The sequence below is a fragment of the Miscanthus floridulus genome, chromosome 6 (assembly GCF_019320115.1).
Source record: "Miscanthus floridulus cultivar M001 chromosome 6, ASM1932011v1, whole genome shotgun sequence".
Lineage (NCBI taxonomy): Eukaryota > Viridiplantae > Streptophyta > Magnoliopsida > Poales > Poaceae > Miscanthus > Miscanthus floridulus.
This window is the reverse complement of record NC_089585.1, coordinates 10,129,104-10,149,547: the sequence shown is the minus strand read 5'-3', so window position 1 is coordinate 10,149,547 and position 20,444 is coordinate 10,129,104. Positions and strand designations below refer to the sequence as shown.

The following is a 20,444-nucleotide window of genomic DNA, read 5'->3' as shown; positions in this document are numbered from 1 at the left end:
TACCTCCATTGCCCCGTCGGTAGATGGCCGCCTCGTGCGGGCTTTGCTCGAAGCCCATCCCCTTTAGCGTGGAATCCAGCTTGGCATTCCACGCCCTCGGTGCCTGCCGCAAGCCATAGAGGGCCTTGCGCAGGCGGAGCACCTTGCCCTCCTTGCCGGGGATCGCAAATCCCGGCGGCTGGTGCACGTAGACCTCCTCCTTCAAGTCGCCGTTAAGGAACGCCGACTTGACGTCCATGTGATGAACACGCCAGCCCTCCTGGGCAGCTAGCGCAAGGAGTAGTCGCACGGACTCCATCCGTGCCACGGGAGCAAAGGCGTCGTCGAAGTCGACCCCCTCCTGCTGCACGAAACCTCGTGCCACCAAGCGAGCCTTGTGCTTGACGATGGCACCGGCTTCATCCCTCTTCAGCTTGTACACCCACTTAAGGGTGATCGCGCGATGACCACGAGGAAGGTCAGCAAGCTCCCAGGTGCGGTTCTTCTCAACCGCATCCATCTCCAACTGCATCGCGGCGCGCCATGCCGCGTGTCTCTCGGCCTCTGCGAACGACCGAGGCTCGCCGTCGTCACACGCAAGGTGCAACTGCGCCTCCAGGTCCTCCAGGTCATGAGGCACCAGTCCCGGCACCAACTGGTCGCCGAGAAGGTTCTCCATCGTACGGTACCGCAACGGCTCGCCGTCGTGGTACGCGTCGATGCGCTCCTCGTCGTGAGAGAGCGGAGTAGCGAGCTCAACCGGGCTATGCTCGACACGAGCTGGTGTTGGAGTAGACGTGCCCGGAGAGGTGCCTGTCGGTGCTGGAGTGCGTGGCGTTGCCGGCTGTGGTGAAGCCGGCGAAGAACTCATCGCAGCCGAGGTCCTGGCTGGAGAGCGTGGAGCTGTCGGAGTAGCAGGCGCCGGGGTCGGTGGAGGCTCGGGGACTGGGGTAGACGCGCTCGCCGAAGAAGAGCTGCCTACTCCCCCAGCTCCCTCGAAGTGGACGTACTCGACAGTGAAGTCGTCGTAAGTCGGAGCCGAGCCATCGTCCACCGCCTTGTCCCACGCCCATCCTCGCCCTTCGTCGAACACAACGTCGCGCGTCGTGCGCACACGCTGTGTCTTCGGGTCGAGGATGCGGTAGGCCTTCGAGCCCTCCGCGTAGCCGATGAACACTCCCGGAGTGCTCCTGTCGTCGAGCTTGCTGATGTGGCCAAGCTCCTTGGCGAACGCGAGGCAGCCGAAGACCCGCAAGTGGGAGACCGCCGGCTTGCGCCCATGCCAAGCCTCGTACGGCGTCCTGCCGTCGAGCGCCTTGGTAGGCGAGCGGTTGAGGATGTAGACGGCCGTCACCACCGCCTCTCCCCAGAAGACAGCCGGCATCCCCCTCTGCTTGAGGAGGGCCCGAGCCATCCCCACAACCGTCTGGTTGCGCCGCTCGACGACGCCGTTCTGCTGCGGGCTGTACGGCGCGGAGTAGTGGCGCTGAATGCCCTCGTCAGCGCAGTACGACGCGAATTCAGCCGCCGTGAATTCGCCGCCGTTGTCGGTGCGCAGCACGCGCAGCTTGCGGCCGCACTCCGCCTCCGCAGAAGCCTGCGCGCGTCTGATGGCGTCCGCAGCCTCTCCCTTGCTGCCGAGGACCATCACCCACATGTAGCGGGAGAGGTCGTCGACGAGCAGCAGGAAGTAGCGTCGTCCTCCCGGTGTGGCCGGTGTCACCGGGCCACACAAGTCCCCGTGCACGAGCTCGAGCCTCTCCTTGGCTCGAAAGCTCGCCTGCTGGGGAAAGGGGAGTCGCCTCTGCTTCGTCAACACGCAGACGTCGCAGAGCTGCTCCACATGGTCGAGGCACGGCAGGCCTCGCACCATCTCCGTGGCACTGAGCCGCTTCAGGGCCTCAAAGTGAAGGTGCCCGAAACGCTCGTGCCACTGCCACGCCTCGTCGTCCCGACGAGCAGCGAGACAGAGGGGTTGTGCCACCTGCACGTTAAGGACGTAGAGTCGATTTGCGCTTCTGGATACCTTGGCAAGAAGGCGACGACGACGATCCCAAATCCTCATGACTCCGTCCTCAACCACCACGCGCGAACTGTTCTCATCCAGCTGTCCCAAGCTGATGATGGAGTTCCTCAACGCGGGGATGTAGTAGACTCCGGTGAGCAGCCTGTGCTCACCAGACACGGCGGTGAAGATGATGGAGCCGACGCCCTTGATCTCCACGCCGGAGGCATCCCCAAACTTGACGGAGCCTCGGACGCTAGAGTCAAGCTCGGTGAAGAACTCCCGTCGACCGGTCATGTGATGGGTGGCGCCGGTGTCGAGGCACCACCCGTCAGTCTTGTCGTTGCCGGAGCTGTCGCCGAGGAGGGCGTGTGCTTTTGGCTCGTCAAGGTGGAGGAGAGCCGCTGCGGCCGGTGCCGCTGGAGGTAGCTCGATGCTGGCATGTGCCATGAACAGAGCCGGCTCCTCCTCCGCCTGTGCGACGTGGGCCTGGCCGCGTCGTGGCTGTCGACAGTCCTTGGCCCAATGGCCAAGCTGGCCGCAGTTGCGGCAGGTGTCGTCTCGTGCCGGCTTGTGCCTGCCGGCGGCGCCGCCCTGGGCGCCTCCGCGGGCATCACCCTCGGCACGTCCTCGCGCCCCGGCCTGGGCGTCTCTGCGCGCCTTGCGCGGCTTGCCACGCTTGCGGCCGCCTGTCGCGGAAGAAGGCTCCCCCTTCCTCCGGTCACCTTGGCTGGCAAGCCACTGCTCCCGAGTGAGAAGGAGCTTCCCGCCAGTGGTGATGGGCCCCGAGAGGGACTGTGGCTCATCGCTGTCGACGACCTTGAGGCGACCTATCGCCTCCTCGATCGACATCGTGGAGAGATCCAGCAGAGACTCGATCGAGCGAGCCATCTGCTTGTACTTCTCGGGGACGCAGCGGAAGAGCTTTTCGACAGCTCTCTCCTCGCCGTAGGTGTCGTCGCCGAACTGCACCATCTTCTGCAACAGAGTATTGAGACGGAGAGCAAAGTCATCAACGTCCTCACCTGGCTTGAAGGCCAGGTTCTCCCACTCCTTGCGAAGTGCCTGCAGTGTGGACTTGCGGGCGCGGTCGCTGCCGATGCGTGCCGCAGCGATGGCGTCCCAAGCCTCCTTGGCAGTCCGCTTGCTGGTAAGCGAGAACTGCATCTCGGGCGGGACTGCAGCGATGAGAGCATCCAGCGCCCGTCGATCTAGGTCGTAGTCGACGTCGCCGTACCGGACTGCCTCCCACATGTGCCGCACCTGGAGCTTTACCCTCATCACCGCAGCCCACTCGACGTAGTTGGTCTTGGTGAGGGTAGGCCACCCACCGCCGGGACCGACGTCCCTGACAACAGCCTGGAGCCCGTGGTGACCACGGTACCGATCCGGGGAGAGAGAGCCATGCTGCCTGTGAAGGCCGCGCTCTCCATCGACCCGTCGGTACCGATCCGGGGAGAGAGAGCCACGCTGCCTGTGAAGGCCGCGCTCTCCATCGACCCGTCCGCCACCGTTGCCGTGCGCGCCTCCTCCAGGAGCGCCGCCGCCGTGCGCGCCTCCTCCAGGAGCGCCACCGGCGCGTCCGCGCCTGTCTGAGCTGCCGCCGCGCTCGTGGGCGTGCGCGGCCGCCCCAGGAGCGCCACCGCCGTGCGCGCCTCCTCCAGGAGCGCCGCCAGCGCGTCCGCGCCTGTCTGGGCTGCCGCCACGCTCGTGTACGTGCGCGGCTGTCCACTGCGCCGCCCGCGCTCGCGCTGCCTCCCTCTCTAGCAGCTCGAGGTCCGCGTCGGCGGTGTCGTCAGCGGAAATGGAGCTGCCGATGCTGCCGTGCAGAGCCTCGACCTCCGCCGCCGCCGCACGCGCTGCATTCGCCGCCGCCGCTGCTTCCGCCTCCGCTCTGGCTGCTGCCAGCTCCGCCGCTGCTAGCCTCGACGCCCTTGCCGCCGCTGCAGCAGTCTCTGCCGCCGCTCGCTCGCGTTCCTCTGCCGCGGCAAGTTCGGCCTCCTGCCGACGCCGCGTGCTCGAGGCGACCGAGCGCTGAGACTGCCCTGCGGACATGACGCGCTACCGGGGGGCTGCTGCGTGGGAAGAGGGCTGCTTCAGACGAGCTGGGAGAGGAGTGAACAAGAGCGGCCGGAGGAGCTGCTGCTGCCAACAGCTGGGGCTGTTGTGGGGCTGGGAGAGAAGATGAGCAAGAGATGCTCAGGCTACAGGATAATACGGCTCTGATACCAGTTGTTAGTCGCTGAATTTTCACTCTTGGTAGTAGGAGAATTCTTACTCTCATCGAGAGAGGATGACACTAGGAGTTGGGGCAATTTTCTTGTCTATTTCTCACACAAGCTCACACAAATGCCATGCCAACCCAAGGGGTTGGGGTTACATATTTATAGGCTGCTAGCCAGCCAAGCATATGCCAAGATGCTAGTCTAAGATGCTAGTCTAAGATGCTAATATGCTGTCCTAGCTAAGATGCTGTCCTCTAGTCTAAGATGCTGTCCTCTAAGATGCTGTCCTCTAGTCTAAGATGCTGTCCTAAAAACAGAAAAACAGCCACAAGGACCATGACCATGTGAGCATCATAGCCCCACAAAGACCAGCCACACATGAGACTTATCCATCATTAACTTCCTCCGGGTATCCCTAATATCGATACCCGACAGTCGTCCCCGAGCCTGCGGAGGAGTAGAATACTCCTTTGGAGGCTTTTTTCAGGCGGGAGGACTCTGAGGGCCTCGGTCTCCATTTGTAGCCCGCGGGGTGTCTTGGTAGGGTTGCGATTCCCTTTTGTTGCGATCGGACTCCTTGGGAACATGTAGTTGCGGGATTCAGGGGGCCAGAAAAGATTTCTTTTGATTCCGATCCCTCCCTATGATCCGATCGATCCTCCATCGTTATGTGACCGCGTATTCGGTCTCCTTACGAGTCCAATTTTCCTCAAGCCCCCGCGCGTATCTGGGGTTCGATCGAAGGGCCAGCTCGTCTTGTGATCATCCTCCCTCAAGCGTTTTTTTCGATACAACGGAGGGGCTGAGCCATGCCATGTTTTTCTCGATGGACGAATCATGGTGCTCGGTGAGCTGTTAACGGGCTAGTCCGAGTGGGGCCCCGGCTTCTTGTTCGCGGGGGTCCGGCATGAGTCAGCTGGTGACCGACTCTAGATTCTTGGCGGCCAATCCATATAGTTCTTTGGTCTATTCGACCGGTCCCAAGGGCTCGCTGCCTTTCTTTGAGGAAAAACAATGGACTGCGAACCGACCAAGACTCGAACGTGAGCCGAGATGCCTACGGCGCTCGTGCGCCCGGGTACTAGCCGCTAGCGGACCCATCCCTTTCCACCCTTCACTCTAAAGGCGCCCCGGAGCGGTTGTGAACCCGTCGGTGGGCCAACCTTCAAACTCCTGGGACTGAATGGGCCGTGGGAGCGTTTTTAGCTCCGTATCCCTCCTTACTTGTGGCGGTTCTCGGCCCATCGAATGGGGCGAACTGTCATCTGGTGCGTCCTTCGAGGGATCGGCCAGAGGTGGCGTGCGCACGATCTCCGACGCCGAGCTGGAGGACATCGAGAAGGAGGTGGCCCCTTTGGCATAGGACTTATCTGCCAAGATAGAGGATGAGATCATCCCCCGAAAATTAGTTAGTCAGATAAACGAAGTGGTGGTCTTGTGATAAATGAACAAGTTTTAGTTCTTTTGTTTCGGTCAAACAAACTTTTTGGGTACTTTTTTCTTTTTGTGTTATAAAAAGGTTACTGCATTCCGACCCTTTTCCGTTGTTAAGGCTACAAAGCTTAAGGCGTGGGCGAAAGAACCTTGATCACGCTGGTGAGCAAGAACACCGTAGCCGCTAGGGCGTAGGTTTCTTGCAGTCCGACCAAATTTACTCAGTGTTCGTTTCCAAAGCTCTCGCTTTTAGGTCTTAACGTGAGAAGGGGTCGGGCACAACGATTGTTTCTGAATAGGTATGCTCTTATCAGCCCCCGAGTGAGACCCGGCCCCGTGTCGTTGTTGGGGCCGGGTGTCACTAAGGATGGAGGACGAGATAGCGAAAAAGAAAGCATTTTTGTATTTCAGAAACACTGTTCTTAGTTTTCATGGGTACATACATATGCTAAGGGTAAAAACGATGTAGTTGTTCGATGTTCCATGCGTTGATGAAGACTTTGTCGTCGATGGTCTTGAGCTTGTAGGTGCCGGGTCGGAGCACTTCTGTGACGACGTATGGTCCCTCCCACGGCGGAGAGAGCTTGTGACGGTTTTTGTTGCTCTGGACGAGGCGGAGTATCAAGTCCCCGACGTTGAAGGCCCGACCCCGCACCCGACGGCTGTGGTACCGGCGCAACGCCTGCTGGTACTTAGCCGAGCGGAGGAGGGCAACGTCGTGCGCCTGGTCGAGCTGATCCATGGCATCCTCGAGGGACGCCTCGGCTCCCTGCTCATTGTACGCCCTGACCCTCGGCGCTCTATAGTCGTGGTCGGTCGGGAGGATAGCCTCGGAACCGTAGACCATGAAGAAGGGTGTGTAGCCGGTGGCCCGACTGGGGGTCGTCCTCAGGCTCCAGAGCACCGTTGGGAGTTCCGCGACCCATCGTCCGCCAAACGTGTTCAACCGGTTGAAGATCCTAGGCTTGAGGCCTTGTAGGACAATGCCGTTCGCACGCTCGACCTGCCCGTTCGTGCGGGGGTGTGCCACGGCGGCCCAATTGACGCGGATGTGGTATTCATCGCAGAATCGGAGGAACTTTTCCCCGATGAACTGCGTGCCGTTGTCCGTGATAATGGAGTTCGGGACTCCAAAGCGATGGACGATGTCAAGGAAGAACAACATGGCTTGCTCGGACTTGATCACGGAGATCGGCCGAGCCTGTATCCATTTTGTAAACTTGTCTACGGCCACTAGCAAGTGCGTATAGCCTCCGGACGCTCTCTTGAGAGGTCCGACCATATCGAGCCCCTAGACCGCGAACGACCATGCGATGGGGATCGTTTGGAGTGCTTGGACCGGCAGGTGGGTCTGCCAAGCGTAGTATTGACACCCTTTGCAGGTGCGCACAATCTGTTCAGCGTCGGCTACTGCGGTCGGCCAGTAGAAGCCCTGTCGGAACGCATTTCCGACCAGGGTTCTAGGTGCGGCATGGTGCCCGTAGACCCCACCATGGATATCTCTTAGCAACTGCTTCCCTTGTTTGATGGGGATGCAGCGCTGCAGGATCCCGGTGTGGCTTCGCTTGTAGAAATTTACTTGGCCACGAGTGAGCTTTCACGCCGCTGCTTGTTCTTCTTCTTGTTGGAGCGGTTGGAGGCGCCTTCGCCGGCGTCCTCGTCCCGCTTCGCCTTGCCCTTGGGACGGTCGAAAATCGCTCCGACCGCCTCCTCGCCCGAGGCGTGGCTGGTGGCGATGTCGAGGAGCTACTTGGTGGTTTGCGGGCCCTTGCGTCCCAGCTTGTGAACCAGGGACTTGCAGGTGGTCCCACACAGGAAGGCTCCTATAACGTCGGCGACGTTGGGTAGCTCGTTGTACTGCTGGGAGAAGCGCCTAATGTATTCTCGAAGAGTTTCCTCGGACTTCTGTCGGCAGTTTTTGAGATCCCACGGGTTCCCAGGACGCGTGTAGGTGCCCTGAAAGTTTTCCACGAAAATCTCCTTTAGGTCCGCCTAACTTTGAATCCGGTTGGGCGGAAGGTGCTTTAACCAAGTTCGCGCCGAATCGGCCAGGAACAATGGGAGGTTGCGGATAATAAAACTGTCACTATCCGCTTCACCGGCTTGGCAAGCAAGCCGGTAATCCTCGAGCCACAGTCCAGGGTTCATTTTCCCGGAGTATTTCGGGATGTTGGTCGGCGGTCGGTACCACGGTGGGAAGGCGACATTGAGGATGTGTCGGCCGAAGGCCTGAGGTCCCGGCAGGTCGGGGCTCGGGCTCCGGTCCTCGCCGCTGTCGTAGCGTCCGCCGCGACGAGGGTGGTAGCCGTGGCCGGCTTCCTCTCTCTTGTCGCTTCGTCCATGCTTACGGGCATCTAGGGTGTTACGTGCGTCACGGTGGAGGCCGAGACGCTCATGCACCGGGGCCACGGCGAGGCACTTGGTGGACAGACACGTCCCTGACATGTCGTCCCGAGGGCGCGCGCTGACTGGCGTCGAGCTCGCGTTGTTGAGAGAGCGAGCTCTCCGCCTGCTGCACCGCCGCACGCTCGAGCAGCGTGCGGATCTCGCGATGGGCCCGACAATCCTCGGGTGTCGCGGGCTCCGGGAGCCCTCGAAGCAAGGCCGCTGCGGCAGCGATGTTCTGGCTTACCTGGGCGAAGTGTGGGAGGGCTCCATCGTCTTCGATGATCCTCCGGTTCACGTTGCGGGCCATGGCGCGCGCACGCCCACCGTCTCCGCGGCGCTCGATCTCTCGCTCGAGCTCTGCGCGCTCCTGCTCGAGTTGGAGTCATGCATCCTCGAGCTCCTGGTGCCGTGCCCTTAGCTGTTCCACCCGCATGCGAGGAAGGGCCCCTGCATCGTTTGGTGGGGTAGCCCCTCCTTCGTGGACGCTTTCGACGCGTCCCTCGGGGGTACCTGCCATAAAACATTCTCGCGAGGGGTGATGGCTCCCCCTGCTGGAGTCAGAGTCGGAGAGCGACTTTGAATCTCTCGCGAGAAGGTCGTGGAAAGATTTCGCGACGTATTCGGTCATCCCCACGAACCCGTCGTTCGTAGGGGATAGGTGCATGCGCTGCGCGACGAGGTGGCCAACGGTCCCCGCAGTATTGCGCAGACCGAACGGGAACGCTGCCGGGGCGCCCCGGGTGAGGTGTTCCGGGGAGAGGTTTCCCTTCGGCGAGTTGCATCATGGTGTTGGCGAAGGAGAAAGTAAGGCAGCGCAGCTCCTCTTGGGACAGTCGGGGTCCCAGGAAGGCGTCGAGTTGGCGCTTCCGCCTCCCGTAGTCGGAAGCCGAGGAGCCGGTCGCTCCCGGAAACACGGGCCTCCGGTGCGTGCAGCTGCAGCTGCTCAAGCGCCTCGACTGTCGTGTCGAGGCCAGCGGAGTGGAGAGGCTGGACGGCGGCGGGAGCCTGCGCCAACTCTCCCTCCGTCGTGACGATGAAGTCCAGGCTCCCGAAGCGCATGTGCACGTCCGGGACCTAGGTGACGCCGTGACTAGCCATCCGAGGCCTGATGTGGACGTCGAGACGCGCAAAAACCCCCTACCTGGCGCGCCAACTGTCAGTATTTTGGATCACCGGCTAGTAAATTTGTATCTGCGCGTCTGGCCCGGATGATGTGCTCGGATGACACAAGGATTTATACTAGTTCGGGCGGAACGTCCCTACGTCCAGTCTGCTGCTGCTCATGTTACCGGCACTAGTTTGTAGCAGGGGTTACAAACGGGCGAGAGAGGGAGAAGGTCCCAAGTCTCTGGTGAAAAGATCGAACGGAGTTGAGTCTTGTTGAGCTCGTTCTGCGGTGTGCTTGTGCCTCTCTCCTTTATGGGGCGTCCTTCTTCCCCTTTTATAGGTGAAGGGGAAGGCGCAGGTTACAGAGAGAGAAAGAGAGAAAAGGAGAAAAGCGAGAGAGAAGAAGGCGTCTAGGGTCGCGGCGTCCTTCATCTCCTTTATGCGGGTCCCGCCGATCCTGTAGATGATGACGGGGACGGCTCCACGTCGCGGCTCTGTTCGTCACTGGCGCTGTACGCAGGCGTCGTCAGCCGGTCGCGGCGCTCCACTCCGTTTCTGCCGGCGGCGTGGTCAACAGGTACTCCTGTCAGAAGCCGTACGGGGATTAGGCAGCACAGCGCCGGCACACTCGACACTGTTGGCGACGTGAGCCCCCAGGTATGGTCCGTCGTGGCCACGGGTCACGTCGAGACGTGCCCGCTTCCCTCCCGGTGTCAGGGGTTGACCCTGGGGTCGTACTCTTAGACCCGTAGTAGTTGGAGGCGGTATGGATCCCCGTCGGACGAGACGGAACCCACGCCCGAGGGTTCTGGTGAGACGGAGCCCGTGCCCGAGGGGTCGGCGAGACGGGGCCCGCGCCCTCGGGGTCTGGCGAGACGGGGCCCACGCCCTCGGGGTCGGGCGAGACGGAGCCCGTGCCCTCGAGGTCTGGCGAGACGGGGCCCGTGCCCTCAGGGTCGGGCGAGACCTTAAATACGTCTTGGACCATCCGGGCGAATTAACGTTCGTGGCCGTTAACTTCCTTCCTCCGGGTATCCCTAATATCGATACCCGACACCTTGCATCCATGCCCCAAAGCTGCGCCTCTTTTTCTGCAAGCAGTAAGGCACCCGCCATTTTTGGGGGAACACCATCAAACACACAGGCACACCGCGATTCCGATTTTAATGAAGGAATGCACCAAACTTACAGGTCTAAAATCCCTGATGCTTGTAGCCTCATCCTTTTTCAAGAGGGTGATATATGCCGACTTAAGCTGCTCAAAGTTCATAAACTTTCTGCTCCATATAGCTGAAACCACTGTCATCACATCGTCTTTAATGATTGGCCAACAGCATTGATAGAAATTTCTCTGTAAAACCGTCGGTCCTGGTGCTTTGTTTGCCGGCAAGAGACCGGTAGTCTTCCATGACATCTCAATCAACACTTTCCCCAAGCAGCTGACTATAAAAATCAAGAATGATTTTTTTTTCTTATCTTCATGGCTTGTGAACACCTCTCCCTCCTCAGTGATGAGCTTGGTTATGAAGTTCTTTCTTCTTCGGTGTTGACATGTAGATGGAAGAGTTCTGTGTTGGCATCACCTTCACTGAGCCAAAGAATCAAGGACACGCTGACACTGTAGAAACAAGTCACTTATTAATGTTCTCAATCTCTGACCATACTCTTCTTTAGACGTATATACCCTCAGCAATCATCAGTTTTACTCTGCTTTTGATCTCTAGGAGTGATAGTAATCTGCAGTTGTTAGCACAGACTAATTGGTGTATGGTGTGAATGCATCATGCATCCATAGGTTTTTCCTGTCATTATTTATCCATTTCTAGCAAGGTTTGTGTCTTACTTTTAGTTACTATTTTGGAACCCTCTCTTTCTCTCTCACTAGCCTTTTTCTTTAATATATTCAAACACAGATTACTATGGAAAAATCTATCCTGGAGCAAGCTAATAGCAAGTATGAGGTTCAAGGGGAGTATGTTTTTCCTGGAACACGTGATAGATTTCCTGTGGAAAGTCAGAGTAATGGGTTCATAGAGAAAGCAATGGGAGGGCATCTTGGTAGCATAATGTCTTCGATGGGCAGGTGGAGGATGCGACTAGAGGTTCCTGGTGCTGAAGTAGCTGAAATGCTTCCTTTAGCAAGGCTTCTTTCACGGAGTACAGACCCAGTTATTCGTTCGAGATCAAAGGTACACATTTGGTCCTTCAAATCTGCTTTTTCTATGGTTGGATAAAATACTTATTGGTATTTATGTCTATTAGAGGGCAGAGCACCATATAACCCTCCTTTTGTTTTCAGGAACTTTTTATGCAATGTCTGCATTCTGTTGGGTTCAATGCTGAAAGTCTTCATGATCAGCTAAAGGTATTGTACTAAAGCTAGTGTTGTAGTCAAGTAGATCCACTGGCATAGGGTTTGATACTTTGATGGCTAGTCTAATGCTATGGTTTATGGTCTCATGATGACATGATTCTTTATATTGAACTTGACCTTGTTACTTGCTCCAGGCATTAGAAATGTATCATGATTGGTTGGATGATGACACAATGGAAGATATAACACTTCCTGGCTTAGCTGAACTAAGAGGCTATTGGCGTGGCTCTCTTGATGCTAGTGGAGGTGGTAATGGGGATACGATGGTGAGCATGTTCTGAAACTGACCCTTTTTAGTTGCCTTTTTGTTAGGATTTCTAAAACAATTGAGAAGAAGCACAAGTGAACATGTATTTTGTTGTTCAATTTTATTTTCCATTTGTTTCTTTCCGTATTTGTTTTTATCTGTGTGTGACTTGCTTCATTCTTTTTTATCCCTTCAACAAGATAATTATCCTACAGTTATGGTTGACTATGTTCTGCATGTACATATGCATGATCATAACACACTTATGTACCACAGGCAGATTTTGATTTCAATGGTGAAGATTGGGAATGGGGAACTTACAAGACACAGCGTGTTCTCGCATCTGGTTCATTCAGCAATAATGATGGTCTGCGACTAGATAAATTATTTATTCAGAAAGATAATGCCACCCTTCATGCTGATGGGTCGATTCTTGGGCCGCTTACAAATCTTCACTTTGCTGTGCTTAACTTCCCAGTTGGCCTTATACCAGCTTTAGTTCAGGCTATAGAATCATCAACCACAGACTCAATTCATTTTCTGAGGCAATGGTTGACTCCCATCAAAGGTATTTTGCACATGGAGGGAGACTTGAGAGGTACTCTGGCAAAACCAGAATGTGATATTCAAATAAGGCTGCTTGATGGCACTATTGGAGGCATCGATCTTGGAAGAGCAGAAGTATTAGCTTCTGTTACCCATACGAGCCGTTTCGTATTTGATGCAAATTTCGAACCGATAATACAAAGTGGACATGTAAACATTCAAGGTAGTATCCCAGTCACTTATGTAGACAACAGCTCGATAGAGGAAAGTCCAGAAGAGGCAGATGGGAAACAAGGTATCATAAGAATCCCTGTTTGGGCAAGAGACAGAGGATCATCGAATGAGATCAGTGAAGCAAGAATTGTGAGAGACAAGACGGAGGAGGGCTGGGAATTTCAATTAGCTGAAAAACTTAAAGGTTTAAGTTATAACATGCTAGAACCAGGTGAAGTGAGGATAGATGCAGATATAAAGGATGGGGGTATGATGTTGATAACTGCATTGAGTCCTTATGCAAACTGGCTTCAAGGCTATGCTGATGTTCTCCTCCAGGTATTCTTTTTTAATTCCTATTGTTCTATTAGTGACAGTCTATGTCTCTGACTAGTTGGCCAAATCCTTTTCAGTAATATAGTGTGAACTCAAACTATTGTATTGTGTTTATATACGGGTTCTTTTGTTGTCCTTGTGAAATCTTTAGAAACTTTTCACCCCTATGGATCTAACGTGAAACTGTGTTGTTGATATTTTGCCCTTGTCATTTATTTACCAAGGTTAAAGGCACTGTTGATCAGCCTGTTGTTGATGGGTCAGCAACGTTTAACCGAGCAATTGTGAATTCTCCCTTTCTTCGGACACCATTGACGAATTTTGCGGGTACAATTCAAGTCATATCCAACAGGCTATGCATCAGTTCAATGGAAAGCAGGGTTGGGAGGAAAGGGAGATTGTCAATGAAAGGGACCCTGCCTCTTAAAAATAGCGAGCCATCTGCCAACGATAAGATTGATTTGAAATGTGAAGTTCTGGACATACGAGCAAAAAATATTTTGAGGTCATTGTTTTTTCTTTATCCTTTTGTTTATCAAAATAAATAGGGAAAATGGTGTTCTTACCCCTGTCCAGTAAGCTAATTGTGATTTTACCCTTTCTTTTTCAACTTTGTGTTTTTACCCCTGTTATTTTGAACTGAAGGGTCCGTTTGCCCCTGCTTTTGACGTCCGTCAGAAGGACATGGATTAAATGAATTAAAAAAATTCTAAATTTGAAATACAAAGGCCAAATGACCGTAGTGCCCCTTATCCTTATCTACTCGTCCCAAACAAAGGCCACGACTCCAGGTTCGGGCACAGGGAGGGGGCTGCTTCCAGGGCGCTGGGCTGCCTCCGGGTCGCGGCTCCAAGGTGCGGGCGCGGCCTTCCTCTAGGCGCGGGGAGGCCGCGGCGCCCTGCCGCGGCTCACCGGCGGCGTCCGCCCGCAGGTCCCGACGGCGCCCGGCCGCGGGTCGTCTTCTTCCTCCAGGCGCCCGGCTTCGTGGCTGCAGGGGCGGGCGGAGCGGGCGGCTCCGGTGCCTGGCCGCGGCTCCCGGCGGTGCCTGGCAGCGGGTCTCCGCGCCGCCTCCTCCCCTCCTTCCTCCGCTCCTCCTCCCCACGCAGGCTCCCGTGCCCGCCTCCTGCTGCCCCGCTGACGGCGCCGCACCCGCCACCGCCCAGACCGCAGAAGCAGAGGAAGAAGGTGGAGGCGTCGCGTTCAGACGGCGCCCATGAGGAGGAGCCCAGAGGTTGAGCCGTACCTGTGGCATCTCCTGTCTCCGCACGCCGCTTCGCATCCCCGTGACCCCCGCCCAACTCCCGTGCCGCAGCCCCGACCGGCGGCTCCGCCTCCGCTCACAACGCGGTGGATCTGAATAAACGAAGCCACGGAGGCGTTTCCACGGGAGGCGGCAGTGGATCCCCGGCCAGTAGTTCACCCGTACATGGAGCCGCCGCGGAGGTCGGCGACAATAGCGTCGATGGGTCTAATAAGCAGTCGGGAAGTGGAAGCGGAACCCTGAGCAATGCTGCTGCCGGACATGGCAGCACTGTCAGAGCTGAGGCCAAAGTTGGAAGTGATGTTTCCACCAATAGTTCTGCGGGGAGTGGCAGCTTGGGGAAGGTAGATTTGAGCACTGGATCTTCTAATAATCTGGCAGGGAGTGGAAGTGGCTGTGACCAGTGAGAGTTCTAGTTTGGGGAAGAGTAAAGATACAATGGCTGTGACCAGTGAGAGTTCGAGTTCAGAAAGATGTTGGATCTCCCAGGAACAACAACACAGTTGTAGCGTCTCCCCCTGTGAAGAATCAGGAACAGACCCAGAACCAAGTTGCTCCCAGCGGGAGCACTGATACAGTGAATAATCTGAAGGGAGATGCTGCTCAGGGCAGTGCTGGTTCATCAGAGAACCATTCGGCCCAAGAGGAAGGTTTTCGAGGCATCTGGCAGGCGTGAGTTTAAGACCGAAGGCTCATACTCTTTTCTGTTCACGGTATTATAGTCTTTGAAGTTCAGATTCTACACTATGCACATGTTTGTTGATTTAACTATTTAGTATTGTTGCCTAATTTTCTTTTCCACTCGTGTCATTCAGGATTATAACTGCAGCGTGGAGTTCTTCCGCTCCCCATTCCTAGTCCAGGAATGGGAGATGCAAGTGAGCAGTGGAAAGAAAAAGGAAACTCTCAGGCTTGATCTGGTCAAGCAATCATCATTGAAGTACAAGGATGCAGACTTTCTCATTTTCAATACTGGGCATTGGTGGACACATGAGAAAACTGCTCTTGGGTAACTCACCTTGTTCTTTGGTTGAACAAGAATCTCCACTTCATTATTGCTTAAACACTGATGACAGATTTAATGTGCCACAGGAAGGACTACTATCAGGAAGGTAACCATGTGTATAATGAGCTAAATGTCATGGATGCCTTTCATAAAGCCCTTCTCACCTGGTCCAAGTGGATTGATGCCAATGTTAACCCCAGAAAAACTGCTGTGTTATTCAGAGGCTACTCAGCATCTCATTTTAAGTGTGCATCACCTTTTATATTGCAAATTACCACATGATATATTTGATCTTGGTCAACTGAACAAATATTTTGCTGTGCATCATCTCCACTATGCAGTGGCGGCCAATGGAATTCAGGCGGTAGCTGTGACAAGGAGAGCGAACCAATAACCAATGAACAGTACCTTTCAACCTACCCACCAAAGATGAGCATTCTGGAAGATGTGATCCACAAGATGAAAACTCCTGTTGTTTATTTGAACATAACGAGAATGACTGACTACAGAAAGGATGCACACCCTTCCATCTACCGCAAGCAGAACCTTACTGATGAGGAGAGGAGATCGCCGGAAAGATATCAGGACTGCAGCCACTGGTGCCTTCCTGGAGTACCAGATTCCTGGAATGAACTAGTTTATGCTCAACTTTTGATCAGGCAGCATCAAATGCGCCAACAATAAAGGCAACTACTGTTTTTTTGCTGTGTGCCTATATATGATCTGTTGTTTTCTAGGATAATAGTCAACACGGTGATGAAAGTAAGGTCGGCATGAGACCGAGGAACCGAGCCTCGGTCAGACAGGGGCAAAATCACAATTAAGCATAAAAACAAGAGGCAAAATCGCATGGGCATTCATGTCTTTTGTACAAAGTTTAACACCGTTAGGGGTGGATGACGGAGCAGGGGCAAACTGGTGCTTCATGAATGGCACAGTAGGGGTAAATTCACAAAGTCAAAAAAATAGGGGCAAAATCACAATTTCGATACAAAACAAGGGTACAAACGCAAGAGCCCCAAATAAATAATTGCATTGTTTCTAAGTTATAGGGTATATGCTCCAGTCTAAAATAGATACTCCCTCTGATTGCAAAATTTAGATCATTTTAGACCTGTGCACAAGGATTAAGAAAGTAGGTCCAATAGTCTTTTTGCCGTTCATTTGTACTAATTGGAAAACGTGGCTTATTTATTAGGAGACTGGTGCCATTTGTTAAGCAAGGGCAATGAAGGAAGAAAATAGAATTAAAAAAAGTACCTAGGAGTACTAGGATGATTTTAGTTTAGAGAATAGCCAAGAAGATTAACACAACATCATTTTAGGGTAAGTGTTTCCTCTGAATGCTCCTACATATTGCTTACTGGCAGTGGCATTAAAGAGGGGTATATACATTACTAGTTACTTATTTCCATATTAGAGCTTTTTAGCCTATGAGGTTTTCAGAATCCTGGGTTGGGCATTGTAATAGTGTAATTGGTACTGCCTTCAAGATTAATTTAATGCATTTACAATAATATGCTGACCTTAACATGCATATCGTAAATTGATAGGTCAATCAATGCCGACTGTAGAATATGCCCTTGACATTTGTGACTAGATGGAGTAATACGTAACACGCAACGCTGTGGAGTTATATGAGCCTTAACATTTGTTTTGTTGTTTTTGTGCTGACTTATGCAGTGGCCAAGTAGACAGTCAGCTGCAAGTTACAGGCTCAATTTTGCAACCAGATCTTTCTGGGATGATCCGGTTGAGTCATGGTGAAGCATATTTGCCTCATGATAAAGGCAATGGTGCTGCCGTCACTAGGTTGACTTCAAACAAGTCGAGTTATCTTCTTTCTGGTTTTGACCAATCAACCACTTCGCAGGACGTCTCACGAATTCTGGGGTCACTGTCAACATCTGCAGACAGTATGTATTCAGTTAAATTTGAGCTTCACTCATATTTTTCATCCAAATACTCTTGGCCAACATGTTTTGCTTAACTACTTATGTTGTTGCACTTGCACATCAGTATGCCCAACCAGAAAAATCCAATTTTGGCATGAAATAAGTGGCATATTCTTTGCTTTTTATATGCCATTTTTCTCCAGCACTTCTGCTATTTCCTTAATGAGCCAACTAAAGCTTTCCATCTCTATATACTAGGAGATCAATCAGACACAGAAAAGACACTTGAGCATGGAAGTTTTAAGCCAAACATTGATGCAAGGCTAAATGATCTGAAGCTCACCTTGGGACCAGAACTAAGGATTGTTTATCCTTTAATTCTGAATTTTGCCGTCAGTGGTGACCTAGAGCTTAATGGGATGGTTCATCCAAAGTATATAAGACCTAAGGGCGTCTTAACATTTGAAAATGGTGAGGTCAACCTGGTAGCAACGCAAGTAAGCCTTACTTCCCTAAGCCCTTGCTTAGAATATCTTCATTTTATCAAAGTATACATTCAAGTTGATATGGTTATGATGGTTCTTACTCTCTGTACTCAATTGCAGGTTAGACTTAAAAATGATCATTTAAATGCAGCAAAATTTGAACCTGATCTTGGTTTGGATCCTGTTCTTGATCTCGTTCTTGTTGGATCTGAATGGCAATTCAAAATCCAAAGTCGAGCAAGCATGTGGCAAGACAATCTGGTGGTAACCTCAACACGCTCTGTGGACCAGAATGTTCTGTCACCTAGTGAGGTAAGACTACTGCAGTGAGTTATAAACCGAGTCACTTTACTGTAGGATCGATAACACCTTGCTTTAGTTTCAAATCTTCAACTATTATATAATCAAGTGAATTTTCTTACGTTTTATGTACCTCTTGCTGGGTGTTTGCTCAATCCATTTTAGACAAGCGCATGACAGGCAAATAGCCTCTAACAGATCACCAGGAACTCACACAAATACACGAACACATTGGTTTTGTGGCTGGAATGACTTAGTCTTTTCTGATTTTCCTTCTAGCTTTATACAGTGCTGAGAGCTACAATTATGGCTGTGATAGCCTCCTAATTAATGCAGAATATTACCAAAATAATCAGTCTATTACTCCATGCTGAAATTTAGCTAAAGTAGGCTAGGAACCTGGACACTAGCATGCACGTAGGCGCAAAGGATTATTTCCAACAGTGCACGAAGTTTTGAATCATTAAAGAATTGGTTTGCTGCGTTCTTTTTCTATCATATATTAATATGTATTTCTTAGACCTGCTTTCCTTGTCTTTTAGGCTGCAAAGGTTTTCGAATCACAGCTTGCAGAATCATTATTAGAAGGTGACGGACAGCTTGCATTCAAGAAGCTTGCAACTGCAACGCTGGAAACTTTGATGCCAAGGATTGAAGGCAAGGGAGAGTTTGGACAGGCACGGTGGCGACTGGTTTATGCTCCGCAGATCCCAAGTTTACTCTCTGTGGATCCAACAGTTGATCCACTAAAATCTCTGGCAAAAAATATCTCTTTTGCCACGGAGGTTGAAGTGCAGCTCGGAAAACGCCTTCAGGTATACACTCTTTTTTCAAAAAGGAAACAAGTTAAACCTTTCAGCCTGATAAGGTGCAATGTGTTGTACTGAATAGAAATTGACCGAAATTGCTGTCGTCAATGTGCAGGCCTCTGTCGTCAGGCAAATGAAAGATTCAGAAATGGCGATGCAGTGGACGCTGATATATCAGCTAACTAGTAGGCTCCGTGTTCTCTTCCAGTCTACCCCATCCAATAGGCTTCTCTTCGAGTACTCAGCAACATCGCAGGATTGATTCATTTTTGTTATTGCGCACAGCAAGAACTGGGCGTAGCAGCTGTGTCAAACAAAGATTAGGTGGCCTGATGAATTGTTTTTGTAGATATTTAAGTTTTGACAAGGAGTTGTACGTGTACATTCGCTCAGTTGTAGTTGCATTCTTTCTCGGAAACAAAGTTTCTGAGCCTGTAAATAATAGGTAGCAATCTTAGCGTCGGGTGTAGAGAGAAATGTATAAATGAATGAACGTTTCCGGTCTCTAGCGTTGCTGTTCATATGTGGAATTGGCTTTTGTTATGGAGCCAGTTAGAGCAACTTCACCGAGAGCAATCAGGATCCCTATATTATTGAGTAAAATTCACTAATGGTCGCATGTGTCATCTAGGTCCTCGAGGTCTCAAAATATATTTTCTAAAATTGTAATAGGTCTTATCTAGGTCCTAACGGACGTTTACCTGACCTGTTACCTTACGTGGCATGACCTGTTACCTTACGTGGCATGGTTATGTGGCACGATGGGACTCATATGTCAGTGATAAGAATCTGTCTTAGAAAAATCGTATTTTTTTTATACGATCGCAGATGAAGATGATTTTTGTATGAAAATTGTAGCTCTGGATAAGATCTATAGCTTTTTAGTTTTGAGTTTTTTCATTTGAGATTGTTAATACGCTAAAACAATAATATAAAGTTTCAACAACATATTAGTGTACCAGGGCTCTTCACTTTAAAAAATATATCTATCTTGTACTGTGTTGATAAATAAACATGCTTTATATATAAAAATTGTAGCTCTCGATTAGATCTATAAATTTTAATTTTGAGTTTTGTTATTTGAGATTGTTAACGTGCTCAAAAACTAATATAAATTTTTAGCAAAGTATTAATTGCGTCCTAGAGCATGTCGCCTTAGAAAAATCAAGCCTTTGTGGTATGGTGTCGAATAAAGATACTTTGTATTGAAAGTTGTAGCGTTCAATGAGATCTATGACTTTTTAGTTTTGAGTTTTTTATTTGAAGTTATTTAGATTTAAAACAAAATTGATACAAAATGTGATTAATATATTTCTCAAACTAATCTTTTGAGCTTCTTAACGACATCAAATAAGAAAACACAAAACTAGTATCAAATAAGAAAACACAAAACTAGTATACCGTAGATCTCATCGAGAACTACAAATTTCTCTATACAAAGTATCTTTATTCGACACCATACAAAAAGATATGATTTTTTAAGACGGTAAACTTTGGTACGTGATTAATATGCTGCTAAACTTTATATTATTTTTTAGCATTTTAACGACCTCAAATAACAAAATTCAAGACCGGAAAGTTGTAGATCTCTATGAGAGGTACTTTTTATTTACGAATTATCTTTACCGACACTATACAAGAAAGATATGACTTTTCTGGGACGACAAGCCCCTGGTACACGATTAATATGTTACTAAAATTTTATATTATTTTTTGAGTATTTTAACGACCTCAAATGACAAAGGCTCTGCTCGCTTGTCTTATGAGCCGTACTATTTCAGCGAACGAACAGTGTTTTTCTCTCACAACAAATCAATGAACAGTACTTTCAGCC

General features: G+C 51.6%; 1 protein-coding gene across 5 annotated transcripts in view; it reads left to right on the top strand.

Moving 5' to 3' along the window:
- The window catches only part of LOC136461634 (protein SUBSTANDARD STARCH GRAIN 4, chloroplastic-like), a 34,463-nt gene extending 15,136 nt beyond the window's left edge, over nt 1–19,327 (top strand). The window contains exons 14-23 of one of the 5 annotated variants that reach the window (XM_066460921.1): nt 11,052–11,327; nt 11,438–11,503; nt 11,647–11,778; nt 12,036–12,857; nt 13,079–13,359; nt 16,805–17,037; nt 17,275–17,513; nt 17,622–17,813; nt 18,344–18,616; nt 18,726–19,327. In XM_066460921.1, the coding sequence (XP_066317018.1) occupies nt 11,052–11,327; nt 11,438–11,503; nt 11,647–11,778; nt 12,036–12,857; nt 13,079–13,359; nt 16,805–17,037; nt 17,275–17,513; nt 17,622–17,813; nt 18,344–18,616; nt 18,726–18,872 (2,661 nt within the window). In that variant the 3' untranslated portion in view covers nt 18,873–19,327. The other 4 variants (XM_066460922.1, XM_066460925.1, XM_066460923.1 and 1 more) reach the window with 4 other exon arrangements.
- The last annotated feature ends 1,117 nt before the right edge of the window (nt 19,328–20,444 follow it).